Source organism: Phyllobates terribilis, unplaced genomic scaffold (genome assembly GCF_046119375.1).
Source record: "Phyllobates terribilis strain yellow unplaced genomic scaffold, ASM4611937v1 Scaffold_36__1_contigs__length_13169755, whole genome shotgun sequence".
In the NCBI taxonomy this organism is placed as follows: Eukaryota; Metazoa; Chordata; class Amphibia; order Anura; family Dendrobatidae; genus Phyllobates; species Phyllobates terribilis.
The window spans coordinates 10,547,978-10,571,651 of record NW_027362796.1 but is presented as its reverse complement, the minus strand read 5'-3'; the positions used below and the strand labels follow the sequence as shown (position 1 = coordinate 10,571,651).

The 23,674-nt window shown below is 46.3% G+C and overlaps 2 protein-coding genes and 1 pseudogene across 3 annotated transcripts in view; 2 read left to right on the top strand and 1 right to left on the bottom strand.

Moving 5' to 3' along the window:
- The window catches only part of LOC141182832 (uncharacterized), a 618,372-nt gene that overhangs the window by 209,604 nt on the left and 385,094 nt on the right, over positions 1 to 23,674 (top strand). The window lies entirely within an intron of this gene.
- Positions 1 to 23,674, bottom strand: part of LOC141182848 (uncharacterized) — a 248,286-nt pseudogene that overhangs the window by 123,843 nt on the left and 100,769 nt on the right.
- LOC141182831 (uncharacterized) overlaps positions 4,215 to 23,674 on the top strand; it is a 168,595-nt gene continuing 149,135 nt past the window's right edge. Inside the window, exons 1-7 of one of the 2 annotated variants that reach the window (XM_073660959.1) lie at positions 4,215 to 4,354; positions 10,016 to 10,165; positions 10,295 to 10,474; positions 10,558 to 10,681; positions 10,765 to 10,862; positions 11,061 to 11,151; positions 12,967 to 13,112. In XM_073660959.1, the coding sequence (XP_073517060.1) occupies positions 4,352 to 4,354; positions 10,016 to 10,165; positions 10,295 to 10,474; positions 10,558 to 10,681; positions 10,765 to 10,862; positions 11,061 to 11,151; positions 12,967 to 13,112 (792 nt within the window). In that variant the 5' untranslated portion in view covers positions 4,215 to 4,351. The remainder of the gene's footprint in view (positions 4,355 to 10,015; positions 10,166 to 10,294; positions 10,475 to 10,557; positions 10,682 to 10,764; positions 10,863 to 11,060; positions 11,152 to 12,966; positions 13,113 to 23,674) is intronic. The other variant, XM_073660958.1, reaches the window with a different exon arrangement.

Below are 23,674 nucleotides of genomic sequence, written 5' to 3'. Positions count from 1 at the left end.
ACACGTGGCTCCGCTCCGTACACCTCGTACACGCGCGGCTCTGCTCAGTACACCTCGTACACGCGCGGCTCCACTCCGTAAACGCGCGGCTCAGCTCCGTACACCTCGTACACGCGCGGCTCAGCTCCGTACACCTCGTACACACACGGCTCGGCTCCGTACACCTCGTACACGCTCGGCTCCACTCCGTACACCTTGTACACGCGCGGCTCCGCTCCGTACACCTCGTACACGCTCGGCTCCGCTCCGTACACCTCGTACACGCTCGGCTCCGCTCCGTACACCTCGTACACACGCGGCTCTGCTCCGTACACCTCGTACACACGCGGCTCTGCTCCGTACACCTCGTACACACGCGGCTCTGCTCCGTACACCTCGTACACACGCGGCTCTGCTCCGTACACCTCGTACACACGCGGCTCCGCTCCGTACACCTCGTACACACGCGGCTCCGCTCCGTACACCTCGTACACACGCGGCTCCGCTCCGTACACCTCGTACACACGCGGCTCCGCTCCGTACACCTCGTACACACGCGGCTCTGCTCCGTACACCTCGTACACACGCGGCTCTGCTCCGTACACCTCGTACACACGCGGCTCTGCTCCGTACACCTCGTACACACGCGGCTCCGCTCCGTACACCTCGTACACACGCGGCTCTGCTCCGTACACCTCGTACACACGCGGCTCTGCTCCGTACACCTCGTACACACGCGGCTCTGCTCCGTACACCTCGTACACACGCGGCTCTGCTCCGTACACCTCGTACACACGCGGCTCTGCTCCGTACACCTCGTACACACGCGGCTCTGCTCCGTACACCTCGTACACACACGGCTCTGCTCCGTACACCTCGTACACGCGGCTCTGCTCCGTACACCTCGTACACACGCGGCTCTGCTCCGTACACCTCGTACACACACGGCTCTGCTCTGTACACCTCGTACACACGCGGCTCTGCTACATCCACACTGTAAACCCCTCCTGACCCCACACATAAACTTCAGCTCATCCAGCACCATGACAACCAGCACAGCAGAGTCCTGCATCCACTGAGGCCCCTGATCATGTGACCCCTGACTCCTCCCCTCCTGTGACCTCATCACAGCTCCTGTGCGCACAGAGCAGCCATATATGTGGTGGCGGCTCTGCAGGTGGAGGTATGTGGAGACCCCATTACTGGGCGCAGGGGGCATTAACCCCTTTAGCACAGAGACTCTTTTGGGGTCTTGTGTTGCCCCTTTATAAGAATCATAAGGTTTTTGTTCTGTTTCCTGTAATAGATACATACGACCCAACTATGGAGACAGGAAGGGAGGAAACCTATTGTTCTCATAGTACAGGACCCCTTTACTGGCCCCACAGTGTAATGTCTCCATTATGCCCCTTATGCAGGATGTATGATGCCCCCACACAGTGTAATGCCCCCATTATGCCCCTTATGCAGTATGTATGATGCCCCCCACAGTGTAATGCCCCCATTATGCCCCTTATGCAGTATGTATGATGCCCCCCACAGTGTAATGCCCCCATTATGCCCCTTATGCAGGATGTATGATGCCCCCCACAGTGTAATGCCCCTTATGCAGGATGTATGATGCCCCCACACAGTGTAATGCCCCCATTATGCCCCTTATGTAGTATGTATGATGCCCCCACAGTGTAATGCCCCTTATACAGTATGTATGATGCCCCACAGTATAATGCCCCCATTATTCCCCTCATGCAGTATGTATGATGCCCCCACAGTGTAATGCCCCCATTATGCCCTTTATACAGTATGTATGATGCCCCACACAGTGTAATGCCCCCATTATGCCCCTTATGCAGAATGTATGATGCCCCCACACAGTGTAATGCCCCCATTATGCCCCTTATGCAGGATGTATGATGCCCCACAGTGTAATGCCCCCATTAAGCCCCTTAGGCAGTATGTATGATGCCCCCACAGTGTAATGCCCCCATTATGCCCCTTATACAGTATGTATGATGCCCCCACACAGTGTAATGCCCCCATTATGCCCCTTATGCAGTATGTATGATGCCCCCACACAGTGTAATGCCCCCATTATGCCCCTTATGCAGTATGTATGATGCCCCCATTATGCCCCTTATGCAGTATGTATGATGCCCTCACAGTGTAATGCCCCCATTATGCCTCTTATGCATTATGTATGATGCCCCCATTATGCCCCTTATGCTGTATGTATGATGCCCCCACAGTGTAATGCCGAAATTATGCCTCTTATGCAGTATGTATGATGCCCCACATAGTGTAATGCCCCCATTATGCCCCTTATGCAGGATGTATGATGCTCCTCACAGTGTAATGCCCCCATTATGCCCCTTATGCAGTATGTATGATGCCCCCAAACAGTGTAATGCCCTTATGCAGTATGTATGATGCCCCCACACAGTGTAATGCCCCCTTTATGCCCCTTATGCAGTATGTATGATGCCCCCCCACAGTGTAATGCCCCCATTATGCCCCTTATGCAGGATGTATGATGCCCAACACAGTGTAATGCCCCCATTATGCCCCTTATGCAGTATGTATGATGGCCCCACACAGTGTAATGCCCCCCTTATGCAGTGCGTATGATGCCCCCACATAGTGTTATGCCCCTTATGTAGTATGTATGATGCCCCCCACAGTGTAATGCCCCCATTATGCCCCTTATGCAGGATGTATGATGCCCCCACACAGTGTAATGCCCCCATTATGCCCCTTATGCAGTATGTATGATGTCCCCCCACAGTGTAATGCCCCCATTATGCCCCTTATGCAGGATGTATGATACCCCACACAGTGTAATGCCCCCATTATGCCCCTTATGCAGGATGTATGATGCCCACACAGTGTTATGTCCCATTATGTCCCTTATGTAGTATGTATCATAGAATCATAGAATGGTAGAGTTGGAAGGGACCTCCTGGGTCATCTGGTCCAACCCCCTGCTGAAAGCAGGATTCACTAAATCATCTCAGACAGATGTCTGTCCAGCCTCTGTTTGAAGACGTCCATTGAAGGGGAACTCACCACCTCTCGTGGCAGCCTGTTCCACTCATTAATCACCCTAACTGTCAAAAAGTTTTTTCTAATATCTAATCTGTGTCTCCTCCCATTTAGTTTCATCCCGTTGCTTCTAGTCTTTCCCTGTGCAAATGAGAATAAAGATGATCCTTCTACAATGTGACAGCCCTTGACATATTTGTAGACAGCTATTAAGTCTCCTCTCAGTCTTCTTTTTTGCAAGCTAAACATTCCCAAATCCTGCAACCGTTCCTCATAGGACATGGTTTGCAGACCAGTCACCATTCTGGTCGCTCTTCTCTGAACTTGCTCCAGTTTGTCTATGTCTTTTTTAAAATGTGGTGCCCAAAACTGTACACAGTATTCCAGATGAGGTCTGACCAAAGAGGAGTAAAGACCGATAATGACTTCACGTGATCTAGACTGTATGCTTCTGTTAATACATCCCAGAATTGTATTTGCCTTTTTTGCTGCTGCATCACACTGTTGACTCATGTTCAGTCTATGATCTATTAGTATACCTAAGTCTTTTTCACATGTACTGTTGCTTAGCTCTATTCCTCCCATTCTGTATATGCTTTTTTCATTTTTATTGCCCAGATGTAGTACTTTGCATTTTTCCATGTTAAAAACCATTCTGTTGGTTGCTGCCCACTGCTCCAGTTTATTTAGGTCTTTTTGAATCCTCTCTCTCTCTTCTCTAGTATTAGCTATCCCTCCTAGCTTTGTGTCATCAGCAAATTTAATCAGTTTACCCTCAATTCCTTCATCTAAATCATTGATGAAGATGTTGAACAATACAGGTCCCAGGACAGAGCCCTGTGGTATCCCACTTGAGACATTCATCCAGCTGGATGTGAAGCCATTTACAACCACCCTTTGAGTCCGATCACTAAGCCAGTTATGAATCCACCTAACAGTTGCCTGGTCCATTGCATACTTGGTCATTTTTTCAATAAGGATGGTGTGAGATACTTTGTCAAATGCTTTGCTGAAGTCAAGATATACTATATCTACAGCATTTCCCTGATCCACCCAGTCAGTGATTCTGTCATAGAAGGAAATTAAGTTAGTCTGACATGACTTGTTAGTTACAAACCCATGCTGACTCTGGTTAATCACTTCATTCTTATCCAGGTACTTACATACATGTTGTTTAATAATTTGTTCAAAGATCTTTCCTGGTATAGAAGTCAGACTCACCGGCCTATAGTTCCCTGGGTCCACCTTCTTCCCCTTTTTGAAGATAGGAACAACATTTGCTCTTCTCCAGTCTTCTGGGACTTCTCCTGTTCTCCAAGAATTTTCAAAGATTATGGTGAGTGGTTCTAAAATTTCTTCTACGATCTCCTTCAGTACTCTGGGGTGTAATTCATCTGGACCTGGAGACTTGAACTCATTTATGTTAGCTAAATATTCCCTCACAATCTTTCTGTTTACAGATAACTTGGATTCTTCTATTCCTTTAAAAGGACAGTGAAAATCAGTTGATGTTACATTTTCTTTCTGAGAGAAAACAGATGCAAAATAGGAATTAAAAAGTTCGGCCTTCTCAACATCCTCTCTTACCATTTCTCCATTTTCATCCTGTAAAAATCCTATAGCATCTTTGACTTTTCTTTTACTTTTGACATACCCCCAAAATCCTTTTTTATTGCTTTTGACATCTCTTGCAAGCCTTAATTCATTGTCAGCTTTAGCTAATCTGATACGTGCCCTGCAGGATCTGCAGACTGCATTATAATCTTCTTTAGATATGCCTCCCTCTTTCCATTTAATAAACATTTCTTTCTTTCTTTTTAGCATGTGTTTAAGTTCTGTGTTCATCCATCCTGGTTTCCTTAAATGCTTCCCATTCTTCCTACTTTTCGGGATTGTTAACGATTGTGCTTTGAGAATCTCATTTTTAAAAATTTCCCATCCTTCCTGGACATTTTTGTCCTTAAGGACATCCAGCCATTGGATCCCTCCTATTCTCTTTCTGAGTCTCTTAAAATCTGCCTTTCTAAAATCTAACCTTGAAGTTTGAGTCTTCACATGTCTTCCTCCTCTAGTTATCCAAAATTCTATAATAGCATGATCGCTGCCTCCTAGGGTCCCAGCCACCTTTACCTCCTCAACCATTTCCTCCCTGTTTATAAGGATTAGATCCAAAGTAGCAGATCCCCTTGTTTTCTCCCCTACCTTTTGGAAGATAAAGTTGTCAGCAAGAGAGGATAAGAATTTGCTTGACCTGTTAGTTTTACTTGAGAGAGATTCCCAACAAATGTCTGGATAGTTGAAATCTCCCATGACCACTACGTCATATTTTTTGGAGAACTTGGTCATTTGATACATAAAGAGTTCATCCATATCTTCAGCTTGCCCAGGTGGCCTGTAGTAAATGCCTACAATGGTGTCCTTTCCGTTGTTCTCTCCTTGTATTCTTACCCAAACAGTTTCCACAGAACTCCCAGTCTCTGAAGCTTCAATCTCTGTGCAGATATACGCTTTTCTAACATACAATGCAACACCTCCTCCTCGCTTATCAATTCTGTTTCTTGCAAATAAGTTGTATCCTTTTAGCCTTTTATTCCAATCATGTGTATCGTCCCACCAAGTTTCAGTGATTCCAATGACATCATATTTCTTTTCCTGCATTAGTAGTTCCAATTCTCCTTGTTTGTTGCCCATGCTTTGTGCATTTGTATAAAAACATTTTAGTTTGTGATTGGTTTCTCTTCCTCCCATATTTTTATTTAGATTTTTTTGTCTTTGTTCTTTCTTTCCACTTCCAGTAGCAGAGATCTCAATAGTATTTGTCAGCTGTATGATATCCCCACACAGTGTAATGCCCCCATTATGTCCCTTATGCAGTATGTATGATGCCCCCACACAGTGTAATGCCCCCATTATGCCCCTTATGCAGTATGTATGATGCCCCCACACAGTGTAATGCCCCCATTATGTCCCTTATGCAGTATGTATGATGCCCCACAGTGTAATGCCCCCATTATGCCCCTTATGCAGGATGTATGATGCCCACACACAGTGTAATGCCCCCATTATGCCCCTTATGCAGTATGTATGATGCCCCCACACAGTGTAATGCCCCCATTATGTCCCTTATGCAGTATGTATGATGCCCCACAGTGTAATGCCCCCATTATGCCTCTTACGTAACACTTGCAGAGGCATATCTAGGTGTTCAGCTCCAGGGGGCGCAGTGTCTGAGTGGGCCCTTACTGGTAACCCTGATTACAGCTATGCTGGTGCAGACTAAGGCCCCGGCCCCACTATCAGTATTTAGTCAGTGTTTTTCTCAGGAGTGGGAGTCAAAATCAGGAATGGGTGATAAATGCAGAATTGGTGACTTGTTTCTATTATACCTTTTCTCCAATTGTTCCTCACCTGGTTTTGGCTCCCACTCCTGAGAAAAAATACTGACCGAATACTGATAGTGGGGCCGTGGCCTATTAGTGGGTATAGGAGAACCTCCGCAGATGACCGCAGTGTAACTAAAAGAAAAATCTCCACAAAGCCCAACACTATTCCCGCCATACAGTGACATCTAGTGGTAGATACCGGTCCTGCAGGACTTATAGACTATACAGCACAGTTACAGATGATCACAGCTGACGTTCTTTCTGATGGAGTCGTTCACTTTTCCATCTTTCTCAGAAAGACATTGCGATTTGTCCAGACAGGACTGATCTGAAGAGCTTACAGCACAGACACATCTGACTCCTCACCACCATTCCCATCTATTGCCAACCTGAACAATCCCCTCATCCTGACGATACCCCAATGCTGAGCCGCCGCTGCCGTATGTGTCCCTTTTACTGCACGTGCTGTGTGGTATAAAAGCAGTGATCCTCTCACTGCCCCACATAATAAGGCCACTGCTGTGCTCCTTACATAGTAAAATGTCTTCACAGTAGCCTCCACACTCTTTAATGGTTCCACCAGTAGCTCCCACATTGCATAAAGCCCCCCACAGTAACTCCCACACTGTGTATAGGACCCCATACTGTATGATCGTCCCCCAGTAGCCTTCAAACTGTATAATGGCCCTCGCATTAGCTCCAACACTGTATTATGGTCCCCGCAATAGATCTGATGCTGTACAATGGCCCCCACATTTGCGCTCATGCTGTATAATGGCCCCCACATTAGCTCTCACGCTGTATAATGGCCCCCGCATTAGCTCCCATGCTATATAATGACCCCCACATTAGCTCCCACGATGTCTAATGGCATCCACATTGACTCCCACGCTGTATAATGGCTCCCGCATTGGCTCCCACACTTTATGATGGCACCCGCATTAGCTCTCACGCGGTATAATGACCCCCGCATAAGTGCCCACACTGTATAATAGCACCCGCAATAGCTATCACACTGTATAATGGCCCCCGCATTAGCTCTTACGCGGTATAATGGCCCCAACATTAGTGCCCATGCTGTATAATGACACCCGCATTAGCTCTCACGCTGTATAATGACCCCCGCATAAGTGCCCACACTGTATAATAGCACCCGCAATAGCTATCACACTGTATAATGGCCCCCGCATTAGTGCCCACGCTGTATAATGGCCCCCACATTAGCTCCCATGCTGTATAATGGCCCCTGCATTAGCTCCCACCCTGTATAATGGCCCCCACATTAGTTCTCATGCTGTATAATGGCCCCCACATTAGCTCCCATGCTGTATAATGGCCCCCACATTAGCTCCCATGCTGTATAATGGCCCCCACATTAGCTCCCATGCTGTATAATGGCCCCCACATTAGCTCCCATGCTGTATAATGGCCCCCACATTAGCTCCCACGCTGTATAATGGCCCCCGCATTAGCTCCCACACTGTATAATGGCCCCCACATTAGTTCTCACGCTGTATAATGGCCCCCACATTAGCTCCCACACTGTATAATGGCCCCTGCATTAGCTCCCATAGGTTATGGTCTCTGTCTGTCCCGTTCTGTGGGCTGCTACTTACACAGTCCTGATATATGACAGAGCTAAATAGAAGAAAATAGAAACAGCTAGTAGGTGCGCCCCTTGGAACGTCTTCTCTCCTTTTGCCTTCTCTCCCTTTGGGGTCTTGTCTATACAGAGTATATGTTCAGGGGCCTGCACCTATATTTGATTATCTATTTGCGCCTCACTAGCTCTTTCTTTTTAGCTCTTTATCATATACTGGTGCTTCTCACAAAATTAGAATATCATCAAAAAGTTAATTTATTTCAGTTCTTCAATACAAAAAGTGAAGCTCATATATTATATAGAGTCATTACAGAGTGATCTATTTCAAGTGTTTATTTCTGTTAATGTTGATGATTATGGCTTACAGCCAATGAAAACACAAAAGTCTTTATTTCAGTAAATTAGAATAATTAACAAAAAACACCTGCAAAGGCTTCCTAAAGCATTTATAAAGGTCCCTTAGTCTGTTTCAGTAGGCTCCACAATCATGGGGAAGACTGCTGACATGACAGATGTCCAGAAGCCAGACATTGACACACTCCACAATGAGGGTAAGCCACAAAATTGCTGAAGAAGCTGGCTGTTCACAGAGTGCTGTATCCAAGCATATTAATGGAAAGTTGACTGAAAGGAAAAAGTGTGGTAGGAAAAGGTGCACAAGCAACCGGGATAACCACAGCCTTGAAAGGATTGTTAAGAAAAGGCCAGTCAAAAAATTTGTGAGAGATTCACAAGGAGTGGACTGCTGCTGGAGTCATTGCTTCAAGAGCCACCACACACAGACGTATCCAGGACATGGGCTACAAGTGTCGCATTCCTTGTGTCAAGCCACTCATGACCAATAGACACCGCCAGAAGCGTCTTACCTGGGCCAAGGAGAAAAAGACCTGGACTGATGCTCAGTGGTCCAAGGTGTTGTTTTCAGATGAAAGTAAATTTTGCATTTCGTTTGGAAATCAAGGTCCCAGAGTCTGGAGGAAGAGTGGAGAGGCCACAGTCCAAGCTGCTTGAGGTCTAATGTGAAGTTTCCACAATCAGTGATGGTTTGGGGAGCCATGTCATCTGCTGGTGTAGGTCCACTGTGAGTTATCAAGACCAAAGTCAGCGCAGCCGTCTACCAGGAAATTTTAGAGCACTTCATGCTTCCCTCTGCCAACAAGCTTTTTGGAGATGGATATTTCATTCTCCAGCAGGACTTGGCCCCTGTCCACACTGCCAAAAGTACCAATACCTGGTTTACACACAACAGTATCACTGTGCTTGATTGGCTGCAAACTCGCCTGACCTTAACCCCATAGAGAATCTATTATAGAGAATCTATGGGGTATTGTCAAGAGGAAGATGAGACACCAGAACCAACAATGCAGATGAGCTGAAGGCTGCTATCAAAGCCACCTGGGCTTCCATAACACCTCAGCAGGGCCACAGGCTGATCGCCTCCATGCCACATTGCCGCATTGATGCAGTAATTGATGCACGAGGAGCCCGAACAAGTATTGAGTGCATTTACTGAACATACATTTCAGTAGGACAACAGTTCGGATTTTAAAAGCATTTTTCAAGCTGATGTTATAAAGTATTCTAATTTACTGAGATAATGACTTTTGTGTTTTCATTGGCTGTAAGCCATAATCATCAACATTAACAGAAATAAACGCTTGAAATAGATCTCTCTGTTTGTAATGACTCTATATAATATAGGAGTTTCACTTTTTGTATTGAAGAACTGAAATAAAGTAACTTTTTGCTGATGTTCTAATTTAGTGAGATGCACCTGTATGTATACCGGGTGTGCCCCCGTTTTCCTACCTGTGTTGTCTTATTACTATCATATGTTATTTTTTGTTCTACTTGTTATATTTGGGTTGATATGATGAATATAAGCCTTAAGATTGCGATTGTAGGTATTTCATTTCTCATGTCACATGTAATGAATATCTCTTTAATTTACAGTATTTATTAATCTTTTTTACATCTACTTGTTACATCGGCTCATCTTCTTCTCATTTAGGTCTCTACAATATCGGATCCTCTCAGTGAATATCTTCTATATAAGAGAATTTTCCTGATTTATCCATCAAAGATGGATATGGACAGAGACAAGATGGTGGAGAGGATATTCCACCTCACCCTAGAGATCCTCTTCCGGCTTACTGGAGAGGTGAGAGATTCTGATGATGTCACATTACATCATTCTTATCTATGGGAATAACAGATAGACAGAACTGGAGAGGTGAGGACTCTGGAAATGTCTGTAGTGAGATTTATTAATGTGTCTCTCCATAACCAGGATTACACATTAGTGAAGAAGACCTCTAGTGAGCGCTGTCAGGACCCTGTGTCTGAGGGATGGGAAAGACCCCTGAGCACAATCACATGGCCTCCACCTCACCCCCTGATACATGAGGACATCAATGCCCAGAAGATCGTAGAACTCACCTACAAGATGATTGAGCTGCTGACTGGAGAGGTGACACTGCTGGGAATGCTGGGACATTATACAGTAACACTATGGAGGGATCGGGGGGATGATGGTATCATTGTATGTGTCAGGTTCCTATAAGGTGTCAGGATGTCACTGTCTATTTGTCCATGGAGGAGTGGGAGTATTTAGAAGGACACAAAGATCTGTACAAGGACATCATGATGGAGGTTCCCCAGCCCTTCATATCACCAGGTAATAGACAGGACTAAATACACACGGCCTATAATTATCTGTATGTAAAGAATGAATTCAGTCCCTGTATGTGTTTCCTCCAGATCTATCCAGTAAGAGGACAACACCAGAGAGATGTCCCCGTCCTCTTCTTCCACAGGACTTTAAACAAGGAGACCCCAATGTTCCTCAGGATCATGAGGTAGATGGAGAGAAGGTGTCATGAGATCTCCCCTATGATGTGTAGACGGCTGTGAAGGTCTTGTGCTCAGTCTTGTTTTATCCACCAGTATTATATGTTTTATACTTGTGTAATGAGAACGGTGGAGATGGCAGGATTAGAGCTGATCATAGATGGAACTTCTCCATCTGTCTGTGACTTTTACAATATTTGTTTCAGGGTGAAGATCTGACCCATATTAATACTACAGAGACATATGTGAGGGGTGATGAGCGGTTTAAAGAGGAGATTCCTACATATGACTACCCAGGTGAGTAGTAACCACTAAATAATGAGAAGTCACAGATTCTTCTCAGTCACCGGCTGTGGCTGCTTTATCAGTGGTGTAGTCCGGCCGTATCACAATCGTGTGATCACCATTTTGCCTCTAGATCACAACATTCTCCTCCACCCAAAACTGTTCAAATGACTGTGGACATTGAAAGCCCTTTTCTATAGAACTTACAACCTGGAGGATCCACCTACCCCCTGGGATTAGGAGACGCTGACCGTTACCTGCCCAGATCTGTAAACTATAAAGCCAGATGACAATGTACGTAGAATGTACAGACAAGCTAGAAAATCACTTGAAGAAAAATATTGTGATGTGCCTGTAGAGAAAGCGGAGGGTAATGATGCTGTTGGCTTCCTAGATCCCTGATATCTTATTGGATGAATCTACCTTCTCTCCCTTCTGTGCTGCTGAATGTGCTCATATGGTCCCTACAAGACCAGGTCCAGTCTTTCTGGCCAAACTTCACTTTTATGATCGACAACATTAAATGTACAATGAGGGCCAAGTGTGAATTTCTGTACAATAACAACAGAGTTTCCCTTTATCCTGACTTTTCAATCTCTTTTAAAACCAACTAACTTCAAACAGGATTGCGATAGCATTACATTGCGATAAATACACATTCATTCTGATTTGATAGTTTGATTGTGGTGGGATCGGCCGGCCTCACTATAAGTGTGTAACTCCCTGGTAGTCTTTAACCCCTTCATGACCAAAGCATTTTGCGTTTTCGTTTTTTGCTCCCCTTGTTCCCAGAGCCATAACTTTTTTTATTTTTCGCTTTTACCATATCATGTACTAGAAAGTGGGGAGAAAAAAATCCAAGTGCGGTTAAATTGCAAAATAAAATGCAATTTCACAGTTGCGTCTCCATTTTTCGTTATCTGGGGTCGAGTGAGGGATTAGTTTTTTGGGTGCCGAGCTGATGTTTTTATTGATTCAATTTTAGGGGTAGATCCGATGTTTTGATCGCCCATTATTGCATTTTATTGCAATGTTGCGGCGACCAAAAAAACATAATTCTGGCATTTTTTTCTCGTTACGCCGTTTACCGATCGGATTAATTATTTCTTTATATTGGTCGGGCGATTCTGAACGCGGCGACACCAAATATGTGTGTGGTTTTTTTTATTGATTTAGTTTAAATGAGGTGAAAGGGGCGTGATTTAAACTTTGATATGGGGATGTTTGAGAGTGAAAATTGCAAATAGACCATTTTATTGTCCAACACATAGTGTCCAGATTGTGCTCCAGGAGACACACACCATAAAATAAGTGGGTTCTTCTCACTATAGTAATGCCAAATACATGGATGCTGAATGTGGTTTGGGCGCACTGCAAGGCTCAGAAGTGTGGGGGGGATTTGACTTTGGGAGAGCGGATATTGCTGGATTGGGTTATGGAAGCCATGTTGCTTTTCAAAAGCCTTTGAGCCACTAATAATGTGGAAACCTCTGGTTTTCCACTGACAGATGATGAACCTGAGTGGGGACTTGTTTTTTGTGAGATGAGTAGAAGTTTTTATTGGTATTATTTCACCTACATAACATTGTTTGGTGGCTTTTTATTCCATATTTGGGAGGCAGAATGAACAATCAGTTGGACACCACGCTCTACTGGTTCATGCTATGAGGTTTTCTATTAGACTGTGAACTGTCATTGTCTTGGAGAATAATTTAACATTTTTAAATAACTTGCCATTTCTACAATCACGTTAAGTAGAAATGTTCAAAAATATAAAATTCAAGGATATTTTATTCAAAATATAATAATTTGTTTTATCCTTGGCAGATGACTGTACCAGGAGATCAGAGGGACAGCTGACATCTGCAATTTTTAAATCTGATGATCTTGAGATCCCACAGGATACAATTGAAGCGAATGACATTACTCCAGATATACCATCATCTCTTCACAGCAAAGATCCTTTGAAACAGGTCCTGTCTTTTCATTCATTACTGACTAATAAGGAAAATCAAAGTCACAAAATAAACATTAAAAAACGAACTGCTCCTAAAGCAAAAATATTGTTTGGACGTGTTCCGTCCCAAGGTCCGTCCCTGCCCAGAAGCACTTGTCCGTGGTTAGGTGGACTTTCCCCGTAACTACATTGTTGAGGGCACGGCTAACGATGGACACGTGCTTGTGTAATGCGGTGACGACACACGGGGAGAAATAGTGGCGGCTGGGGACCGAGTACCAAGGGACGGCCGCCTTCATCAGGTAACAGAAAGCTCCGGTCTCCACGAGCCTAAAGGGCAACATTTTCGGCGCAAGCAGTCGCAAAATATGTGAATTTAGTAGTGTGGCCTATGAGACGTTGGCTCCTTATTTGCGTTTGCGTTCCAAGGACTGGGGTATTGACAACTGAACGCTACGCTGGGACAAGGACGTGGACGTGCTTGCTGATGGTGCTAGTTGAGTGTGCAATGACCGGTGTAAGGCATCTTCACATGCGCCATGGACAGAGGATTGGTTTGCATGCACAACAGCGGAAGAAGCAGTGATGTCACCCGCAGACACTGTTCCTGGACCCTTGGGTTTGGGCCACTTAGTCAGATGCTTTGCTGCCATCTTCCTGATCATGCTTGTGGTGGTCAGGCTGGTAGTTTTGCTACCTCTACTGATGCTGGCCTGGCAGGTGGTGCAAATGGCCTTTTTGGGGTTATCGGCAGAGTCTTTAACCCCTTAACCCCCGAGGGTGGTTTGCACGTTAATGACCAGGCCAATTTTTACAATTCTGACCACTGTCACTTTATGAGGTAATTACTCTGGAACGCTTCAACGGATCCCCCTGATTCTGAGACTGTTTTTTCGTGACATATTGTACTTCATGATTGTGGTAAAATTTCTTCGATATCACTTGCGTTTATTTGTGAAAAAACGGAAATTTGGCGAACATTTTGAAAATTTTGCAATTTTCAAAATTTGAATTTTTATGCCCTTAAATCAGAGAGATATGTCACACAAAAGAGTTAATAAATAACATTTCCCACATGTTTACTTTACATCAGCACAATTTTGGAACCAAAATTTTATTTTGTTAGGGAGCTATAAGGGTTAAAAGTTGACCAGCGATTTCTCATTTTTCCAACAAAATTTACAAAACCATTTTTTTAGGGACCACATCACATTTGAAGTCACTTTGAGAGGTCTTTATGACAGAAAATACCCAAAAGTGACACCATTCTAAAAACTGCACCCCTCAAGGTGCTCAAAACCACATTCAATAACTTTATTAACCCTTCAGGTGCTTCACAGGAATTTTTTGAATGTGGAAGAAAAAAATGAACATTTAGCTTTTTTCACGAAAATGTTACTTTATACCCAATTTTTTTTATTTTCACAGGGGTAACAAGAAAAAATGGACCCCAAAATTTGTTGTGCAATTTCTTCTGGGCACGCAGATACCCCATATGTGGGGAAAAAACACTGTTTGGGCGCACGGCAGGGCTCGGAAGGGAAGGAGCGCCATTTGACTTTTTGATTGTAAAATTTGCTTGAATAATTAGCGGACGCCATGTTGCGTTTGGAGAGCCCCTGTGTGCCCAAATATTGGAGCTCCCCCACAAGTGACCCCATTTTGGAAACTAGACCCCCAAGGCACCTATCTAGATGCATAGTGAGCACTTGGAACCCCCAGGTGCTTCACAAATTGATTCTTAAAAATGAAAAAGTGAAAAAAAAAACACTTTTTCATTTTTATGAATCAATTTGTGAAGCACCTGAGGGTTCCAAGTGCTCACAATGCATCTAGATAGGTGCCTTGGGGGGTCTAGTTTCCAAAATGGGGTCACTTGTGGGGGAGCTCCAATGTTTGGGCACACAGGGGCTTTCCAAACGCAACATGGTGTCCGCTAACAATTTGAGCCAACAATTTGTTAGCGGATACCATGTTGCATTTGGAGAGTCCCTGTGTGCCCAAACATTGGAGCTCCCCCACAAGTGACCCCATTTTGGAAACTATACCCCTCAAGGATTTTATTAAGGTGTATAGTGAACATTTTGAACCCAGAGGTACAACACAGAATTTGATAACATTAGGTCATCATATTGAATAAGTTATCATTAGTCTTCAGCGCAAGTGCTCGCTACTTGAGTTTGCATCGGGTACTCAGGTATGCACCATGTACAGCGTGTGCTCGAGTGACATGCTCGAGTCCCTGCTCTGCATGTTTCATGGTTATTAGACACACCAAAAAAAACATGCGGGGATCGCTCGTGCATGGCAGGCAATCCCCGCAAAGTTTTTTTAGCCGCGAAGCATATGGGGCGGAGACTCGAGCATGTCACTCAAATACCCACGATACTCAATGCATACCAGAACACCCGATGCAAACTCAAGTAGCGAGCACTTGCGCTCAACACTAGTCGCCATATCGTCATCTTTTTTTCTTACTTTTGAAAAAAATCCCAACCCTATCACAACTCTAACCCCAAACCCAGCCCTAACCCTAGCCCAACCCTAACCCGAGAGTTTATTTTTTACGCCGTTCCTCGTGCGGTATAAGTGATTAGACGACTTTATTCTTCAGGTCGGTGTGATTACAGCAATGCCAGAATCATATGGGGTTTTTATGATTGACAGCTGTCACACACTAAAATACGCATTTTTTGTAAAATCTAGTTTTTGCATCCCCATATTTTGAGAGCTATAATTTTTCCAGATTTTGGCAGACAGTCATGTGACGGCTCGTTTTTTGCGGGATGAGTTGACGTTGTTATTGGAGCCATTTTCAGGCACGTGACATTTTTTGATCGCTTTCTATTCCGATTTTTTGGGAGGCAGAATAAACAAAAGCCAACAATTCAGGAATTGTTTTTTTTGTTTTTTTTTATTCTGTTCCGCGTGTGGTAAAATTGATATGGTAGCTTTATTCTTCGGGTCAGTACGTGTACAGCGGTACCACATTTATATAGTTTTTCTAGGTTTTGCACTTTTACATAATAAAAGCAATTTTATAGAAAAAATTATTTTTTAGCATCGCTTTATTCTGAGAGCTATAACTTTTTTATTTTTCGGCTGATGGAGCTGTATGGTGGCTTGTTTTTTGCGGGACGAGATGACATTTTCAGTGGTACCATTTTTATTTATAGTTGTCTTTTTGATCGCGTGTTATTCCATTTTTTGTTTGGCGGTATGGTGATAAAGCATTTGTTTTTTGCTTCGTTTTTTTTTTTTTTTTTTTACCGTGTTCACTGAAGGGGTTAACTAGTGGGACAGTTTTATAGGTCAGGTTGTTTCGGACGCGGCGATACCAAATATGTGTACTTTTATTGTTTTTTTGGGGGTTTTTTTGTATAATAATATTTATTGACGGGTACATTATATTTTTATTTTTGGTGGATTATTTTAAAAAATATTTTTGCAATTTTTTTTTTTTATTTTTTTTTCACTTTCTGATAGTTTTTATACTTTATTACTTTGTCCCACTATGGGACTTTCACTTTTTTTTCTCTGATCGCCTGCATGGCACAGGAATGCAGCACCATCCCTGTGCCATGCAGGCTGTCAGCGCTGGACAGGGAGAAGATAGTTTGGAGATGCACTGCGCATGTCCAAAAAATCTTCCTGCTGTCTGGTGACCCGGATGTTGTCATGACGACATTGGGTCGTCATGGCAACATCCTGGAAGCCACGGCAGACAGCGCTGGAAGCCGGAAGAGGAGGTGAGTATCTGCGATCACCTCCCCTTGCCACCGCAATGCTGCGATCGACTTCGATCGCAGCATCGCGGGTGTTAATGTGCTGGGAGCGGTGCTTGACTGCTCCCTGCACATAGTACCGAGTTTCAGCTGTGACAATCAGCTGACACCTGGCGGCGATCGCACTCTCACAGCCTGTGTGCGCACGCGATCGCCATGACGTACTAATACGGGTCTGGCTCTTAAAGCCCAGGGCACAGACGCGTATTAGTACGTCACATGTTGTTAAGGGGTTAAAAAACAACCAGACTCGGAAAGACCTAACAGTTGTACTGGCAACGTCCGTCATGTTGATGTTACGGGGAACGGTTGCCCGCCTTCTGTCTGCGGCCACCACACTGCTTCTTCCTGCCTTTTGTGGTGCTATGCCTCCCCCCCCCCCCCCCCCCCCCCGTGTGCTGCTGTCCTCGCTCTATATGTTCTCTTGCCAAGTTGGGTCAGTTACTATATCATCCACCACCTCGTCTTCCAATTCCGCACCCTGGTCCTCCTCCTCACTTTCTGGCAATTGTGTCTCATCATCGTCCACCTCTTGTGACACTTTCCCACCGTCGCCTTCGTGTGACCGTGGCTGCTCAAATATTTGGGCATTGCTACATGCGATCTCCTCTTGCCCCGCTTCAAGTGGACCGGGGGAGAGGCCCGATTTCTATAAATGGAATAGTGAACATCTCTTCAGACTGTCCAAGTGTGGGATCAGTTGTCTCCAGGCACTCGGAATGGTGGGAGGAAGGAGGATCAGGGTGAGGAATATGCGGTCCAGACTCACGGTTACTGAGACTTGACTGTGTGGCAGACAGGGTGGTGGTGGCTAAGTGACTGGAAGCATGGAATCTGCTATCCAACCAATAACCTTTTCACACTGATCTTTGTTCGATAGTGCTGTTCTGCGGTCCCCTATTAATTGCCACAGGAAGGTCGAGCGAGAAGATGTGGGTGTTTGTTGTGGCACAATTTCAGCTAGCCCATGGCCTTGTCCTTGTCCTCTGCATGCACCATCATCACCATCACGTCCACTTCCCCGTCTCTTGCCCCGCACCTTGCCCATTTTATATATTTTCCACGTTCAGTACAAATGGCTGGATTTGAACCGCAGTGATATGTGATACGTGTGACGGACAACCACAGTTTTAAATAGCTGGCCTGTAGGTAACTATTTTTAATTAGTTACCTACTGGAGAGAGTAAGGAGAGCATTATAGAAGATGACCCCGGGGGATGATGTTGAGGCGTTCCTGACTGTTTTTGAGAGGGTGGCGGAATGGGAGAGATTGCCGCTGGGGCAGTGGGCGGAGGTTTTGGTGCCATATTTGCCCGGGGAGCCGCAGAAGGCCTATTATGATCTGACTTTACAAGACGCAAAGGAATACGCCAAATTGAAACCGAGATATTGGCACTCTCAGGAGTGACTGTCTGTCAAAGCGCAAAGGGTCCACCACTGGGCGTATGCTGGCGACAGACCTCCACGCTCACAGATGTTTGACTTGCTACATCTAGTCCAGATGTGGTTGCAGCCACAGTCTTCCTCTCCTGCCCAGATGGTTGAGCATGTGGTGATGGACAGGTTCATCCATTCCCTACCCAGGCCAGTGCAGATCAGGGTTGCCCAGGGCAACCCTTGGAACACCGACGACCTTGTGGGTCTGGTAGAGAGCTACCAAATGGTTGGAAAAAATCCCTCCCTGTACTGGAGTGCCCAAAAGGGGGTGGGTTTACTACGGAAGGGGTTCAGAGCCACAACTGGGGGGGCGTCCCACTTCCACTGAAGGTGCCGCAAGGACTGTTGTTAAGGATGTAATCTATTGGCCGTGTCACAATCCAGGACACGTGGCTGCCCAGTGTCATACATCTGTTGAGTCAATGGACTGCAGCCTAGGCAGACAAGGTTCACATTATGCTGTAAGGCAGCGCTAGTCATCATGCTGGGAGATACTCGCTGCACCGGGTAAATTAAGGCACACCAGGCAACACCTTCCGGTATTTCACAGTCCAGCAGTTTATTATTTATCATAAACCGCTCATAACCGAGTCCATCTCAGTGGCTCGCCGACATATCATACACATAATGTCCAAGAGCCTTTCCAGCGACAGACACGTCCACTTAGCTCCAGATACAGCCCTCAGCTAGGCAACAACATAAATGTCCACATCAATCAGTGTTTTTACCTTCGCCGGGTTTTAGCTGCTTTAGGTTTGTTCGGCCACCGCTGTGGCTTTACGGCTTCCCAGATGAGGGTCTCCAGCCCTCGTACCATCCAAGGCTACTGGTATGTTTACACAGCCAACATCCAGCCTCTGCCTTTCAGGCTTCACCAGGCCTCTCTAGGCCTCACTAAGCCTCTCCAGGCTGATGGTGCCCCACACGGGAACAGGCCTCATGCCTTACCCCCCCCTGTCTCAAAACTACCAGGGTTTTTATATCTTCCAATGCACACAGGACCTGTGCTGATGTCACAGTCATGTGATTAGACATTCTGTGTGCACAGGACCTGTGCTATGTCACAGTCATGTGACCAGTCACCTGAGGGGGAGGTACATGGTCAGCCAAAACACATCCTGGACCACTACCATAATGCCACAAGCTGCTGCATTACATATCCCCCCTCTGTTCAAACTTGTGGCGTTGAACACACAATATACACAATCACATTATAACCCCCAGTTCACACAGAGACCATGTACTTGACAATTGCGCTGCTCAGCCCCTGGAACATTAGCCAACGACATTAGCCCATTCCTTTAGGGACCTACCATCTGTCATTGTCACTGACTTCGTCAAGTCACATTTCCGGGTCGTAACCTTGTCAGACCTCCCCCGCTCCCAGCGGTCAGTCGTAACCTTGTCAGACCTCCCCTGCTCCCAGCGGTCAATACCGCAGAATGACTCACACACCCTGGTATCTAAGGTCCGGTTAGACTCCGTACTGTCCCATACTCTATTGGGTCGTTTGTATGGGCCTCTCAAACCTGAGTTACTGGAGGTCTCACTACCTCTAAACCCATGCCCACTACTCTCAGGACATCTTGATAGGTCCCTAACTTCAGCTGTAGCTGTTCTGTTATTTAGGGGGCCCTTTCTCTGTCTGGTCTCACAATTTCTAGACAGCTGCCACTCAGGCGATTCTGTCTTTCCACTCGCAGTCTAGCGAGATTCAACTGTTCTACCTCTCGCAGGTAGGTCACTCGGTACTCCATCAGCATGCGTATATATGCAAGACTTTCTTCCGTTCCTACAGCGGAGAATGACACCATGCCGTCTTCATCTGGTATCCAGTCCTGTCGATCACGTGGACTGCTTACTCTCATCACACCCGACTTCTTTACCATCATCTGCATGGCTCGGCCATTTCTCCCAATGAGCTTTCTCACCAGAACATGAGGCACCCGGATGACCTCTTCCCGCAGACTCTGAGCTTTTCTCATAAGCTCCAGTTGTCTAACGGCTTGTTCCGTCTTCAACCGGAGAAACTGCTTCGTGTGAATATATCGCCAGTGTATGTCACTTAGGATCGCCACCCTCTTCACTGTGACTTCAGTCGTGGACAGGACCACCAGCTGTTTAGCTTCTGAGGTCGAGTACACCTCACAGGCTCCCACGGCCTTCTTAAACTCTTCATGCACAGACTCACTGCTGCATTCTCTCAAATCCTCGGGTACATCTATGAGGCACTTGTACCGAGAGGTTTCTGTCTCACCAGTGGTCTCCAAAAGATCATCTAGCTCAGGTTTCAGGGGCAACTGACTTTCAGCTTCTTCACCCTGTATACTTCCCCTGAGCTGACTCACAGCTACAAATTCACAAATTTTCGTCTTTACCACTTCCATTTCATATTTATCTTCTGTTAACACTCTCTTGGCTCTCCTCAGGTCCACCTTCTCATGGTATAAGGGAGTGAGTGCAACTGGTTTGCCCTTTTCCTTCTCCAAGGAGGCCTCGTTCACTGAGTGATACTTTGCTAGGCGACCTTTGAGCTCGAAAACTTCTTCCTCTAGCTCAGCTACTCGCCTCTCAGCAGCCCATATCTGAAGCTCTTCCTGCTTCAACTGCTCTTTTAACAGTAGAGTTCTCTCAGACTTCTCTGTCTCCAATGCGCCCACTCGGCTCTCAACAGCCAGTCTTTCAAGCTTCTCTTGCTTCAAATGGGCTTGTAGCGACTCCTTGAGCTCCTTGATCTCGGCTCCTACTTCCACCGAATCATCCGAGCTCGCATTATTCGAGTAGGTATTTGTTTCATACCTCCCATCTCCAATGGCCAACTCCTGGCCCTGGTCTGTGGCTTCTCCGATAGACTCCTCCATCTTTTTCCGCTCAGCTTCCACCTTGCTGATTCTTTCCTTAAGGCATGTCTCTGCCCTCTGGAGATTATCACAGAACGTCTGCAACTCCTTCACCTGAGCTTCCAGACCTAGGGTCTTTCTGCGGAGGTCACCATTTTCATCACGGGTGTCCTGCAGAGTGGTCTCAACCACTTGGTGCATGTGCTCTGCATCCGCCTTATCATCCTCTAGTTGTGCACAGGACCTGTGCTATGTCACAGTCATGTGACCAGTCACCTGAGGGGGAGGTACATAGTCAGCCAAAACACATCCTGGACAACTACCGTAATGCCACAAGCCGCTGCATTATAATGCTTACCCAGCCTGCAGTGTGGACTGTCAACCCAGCGAGGGGCCGCAGGCGTGTGCCATTTCTGTTAATGGGGTGATGGTCCTGGGGTTGTTGGACTATGGGAGTCTGGACCCCTACTAAATCTGTGGGCGTCTGCTGCATACATGGGGACGCCAAGAACTACCCGGTGGCCAGAGTGACAGCTGGAACAGACTGTGGCGCCCAATCCCATGAGGTCAGGGTGGTCAAGGATCTGATGCATCCCGTCATATTGGGGCGCGATTTTCTCATGTTCTGGGACTTGTGGGGGAAGGGATCGAGACTGAGTTACGTGGACAAAAGCCAGGACCCGAGAGAAATATCCCAGTCGACATCGGAAGTGGATGAGTTCCCACTGTGTCCTTTCTGGCGACGAGGACCAGACTGTGACCAAGGTGGCCGACCTCTCGGAATTGGAGGTGCCCGGAGAGAACTTTGGGTCAGCTCAAGTTCAGGAAGTGACTTTGAAAGGGGCGTGAGACAATGTTACTGTTTGTAATGGTATTGCTCAAGTGCCGGGGGTGGAAACCAGGTACCCACACTTTCCAGTTCAGGGGGAGCTTTTATACTGGGTGACTAACTAAAAGGTGAAGAGGTAGTGGAACAGCTGTTAGTTCCAGGGTCATACCGTCGGAGGGTATTAGAAATGGCCCACTCACATATTCTAGCGGGACAGCTACAGTTGAGAAAACCCAGGAGAGAATATTGAGGAGGTTCTATTGGCCAGGATGTTACCGGGAAATCTTAAACTATTGTAGGTCCTGCCCCACCAGCCAGATAACCGTGCCAACCTCCCACTTCCGTAGTCCCTTGGTTCCACTACCTATGATAGAGGACCCATTTCAGAGGATTACCATGGACCTCGTGGGTCCCTTAGTTAAACTGGCTTGGGGCCACCAATATATCCTGGTGGTCATGGCCTATGCGACCCGGTACCCCTAAGGAACTCATCCAGTAAAAGAATAGCCCGAGAGCTGGTCCATATTTTTGCACGGACAGGTCTGACAAAAGAGATTTTGACAGACCAAGGAACCCCCTTCATGAGAAGAGCGATGAAGTAGCTATGCAGAGCCCTTCAGATTGCCCAGATTCGGACCTCAGTTTACCATCCGCAGACGGACGGCCTAGTGGAACACTTCAACAAGACCTTTAAAGGCGATGCTCAAGAAGGTCGTTGAAAAGGATGGGGCGAGACTGGGACTACCTGCTCCGATTTCTACTTTTCTCCATCAGAGAAGTTCCTCAAGCCTCCACTGGCTTCTCTCCATTTGAGCTCCTGTATGGACTTCATCCAGGAGGTCTCCTTGATACTGCCAAGGAAACCTGGGAGGCCGAGTTCACACCCCACCGGAGAATCATTGAACATATCACCCAGTTACAGGAGAGAATGGCGAAGGTGATGCCCATCAGGAAGGAACATCTCCTTCAGGAGCAGGAAGCCCAGGCGAGGGTTTTTAACTGGTCGGCAAGACTGGGACAGTTCCAGCCTGGGGATCGTGTTCTGGTTCTCATTCCCACCGTTAAAACGAAGCTCCTGGCCAAGTGGCAAGGCCCGTATGAGGTGGTGGAGAAACTCAGTGAAGTGAACTACAGAGTCCATCAGCCTGGCTGAAGAAAACCAGACCAGGTGTACCATGTAAACCTGCTCAAGTTGTGGCGAGATTGGGAACCCGTGAGAACTCCTTGTCTGGCAGCCACTCCCAAAGGCCAGATTGAAGATGTCACTATAGCGGAGACCCTTTTGCCAGCCCAGAAGCAAAGTGTCGAGAACTGCTCCAGCAGAATTGGGACCTGTTCTCAGAGCTGCTGGGGTATACCCAGGTGGTAGAACATAATGTGCTAAATTAGCCACATGTAATGGTGAACCTGAAGCCGTAAAGGATTCCTGAACACGCCAGGAGGTGATCACGGCCGAGGTGAAGAGGATGTTAGACCTCGGCGTGATAGAGAAGTCAAAGTGGATGGTTGAGCCCCATCGTCCTTGTGCCAAAACCCAACGGAGAATGGAGGTTTTGTGACGACTACCGCCGACTGAATGAGGTGTCCAAGTGTGACGCATACCCGATGCCTCACGTCAACGAGCTCATCAAGAGGCTGGGACCAGCGAGGTATATTACCACCCTCAACCTGACGAAGGGCTATTGGA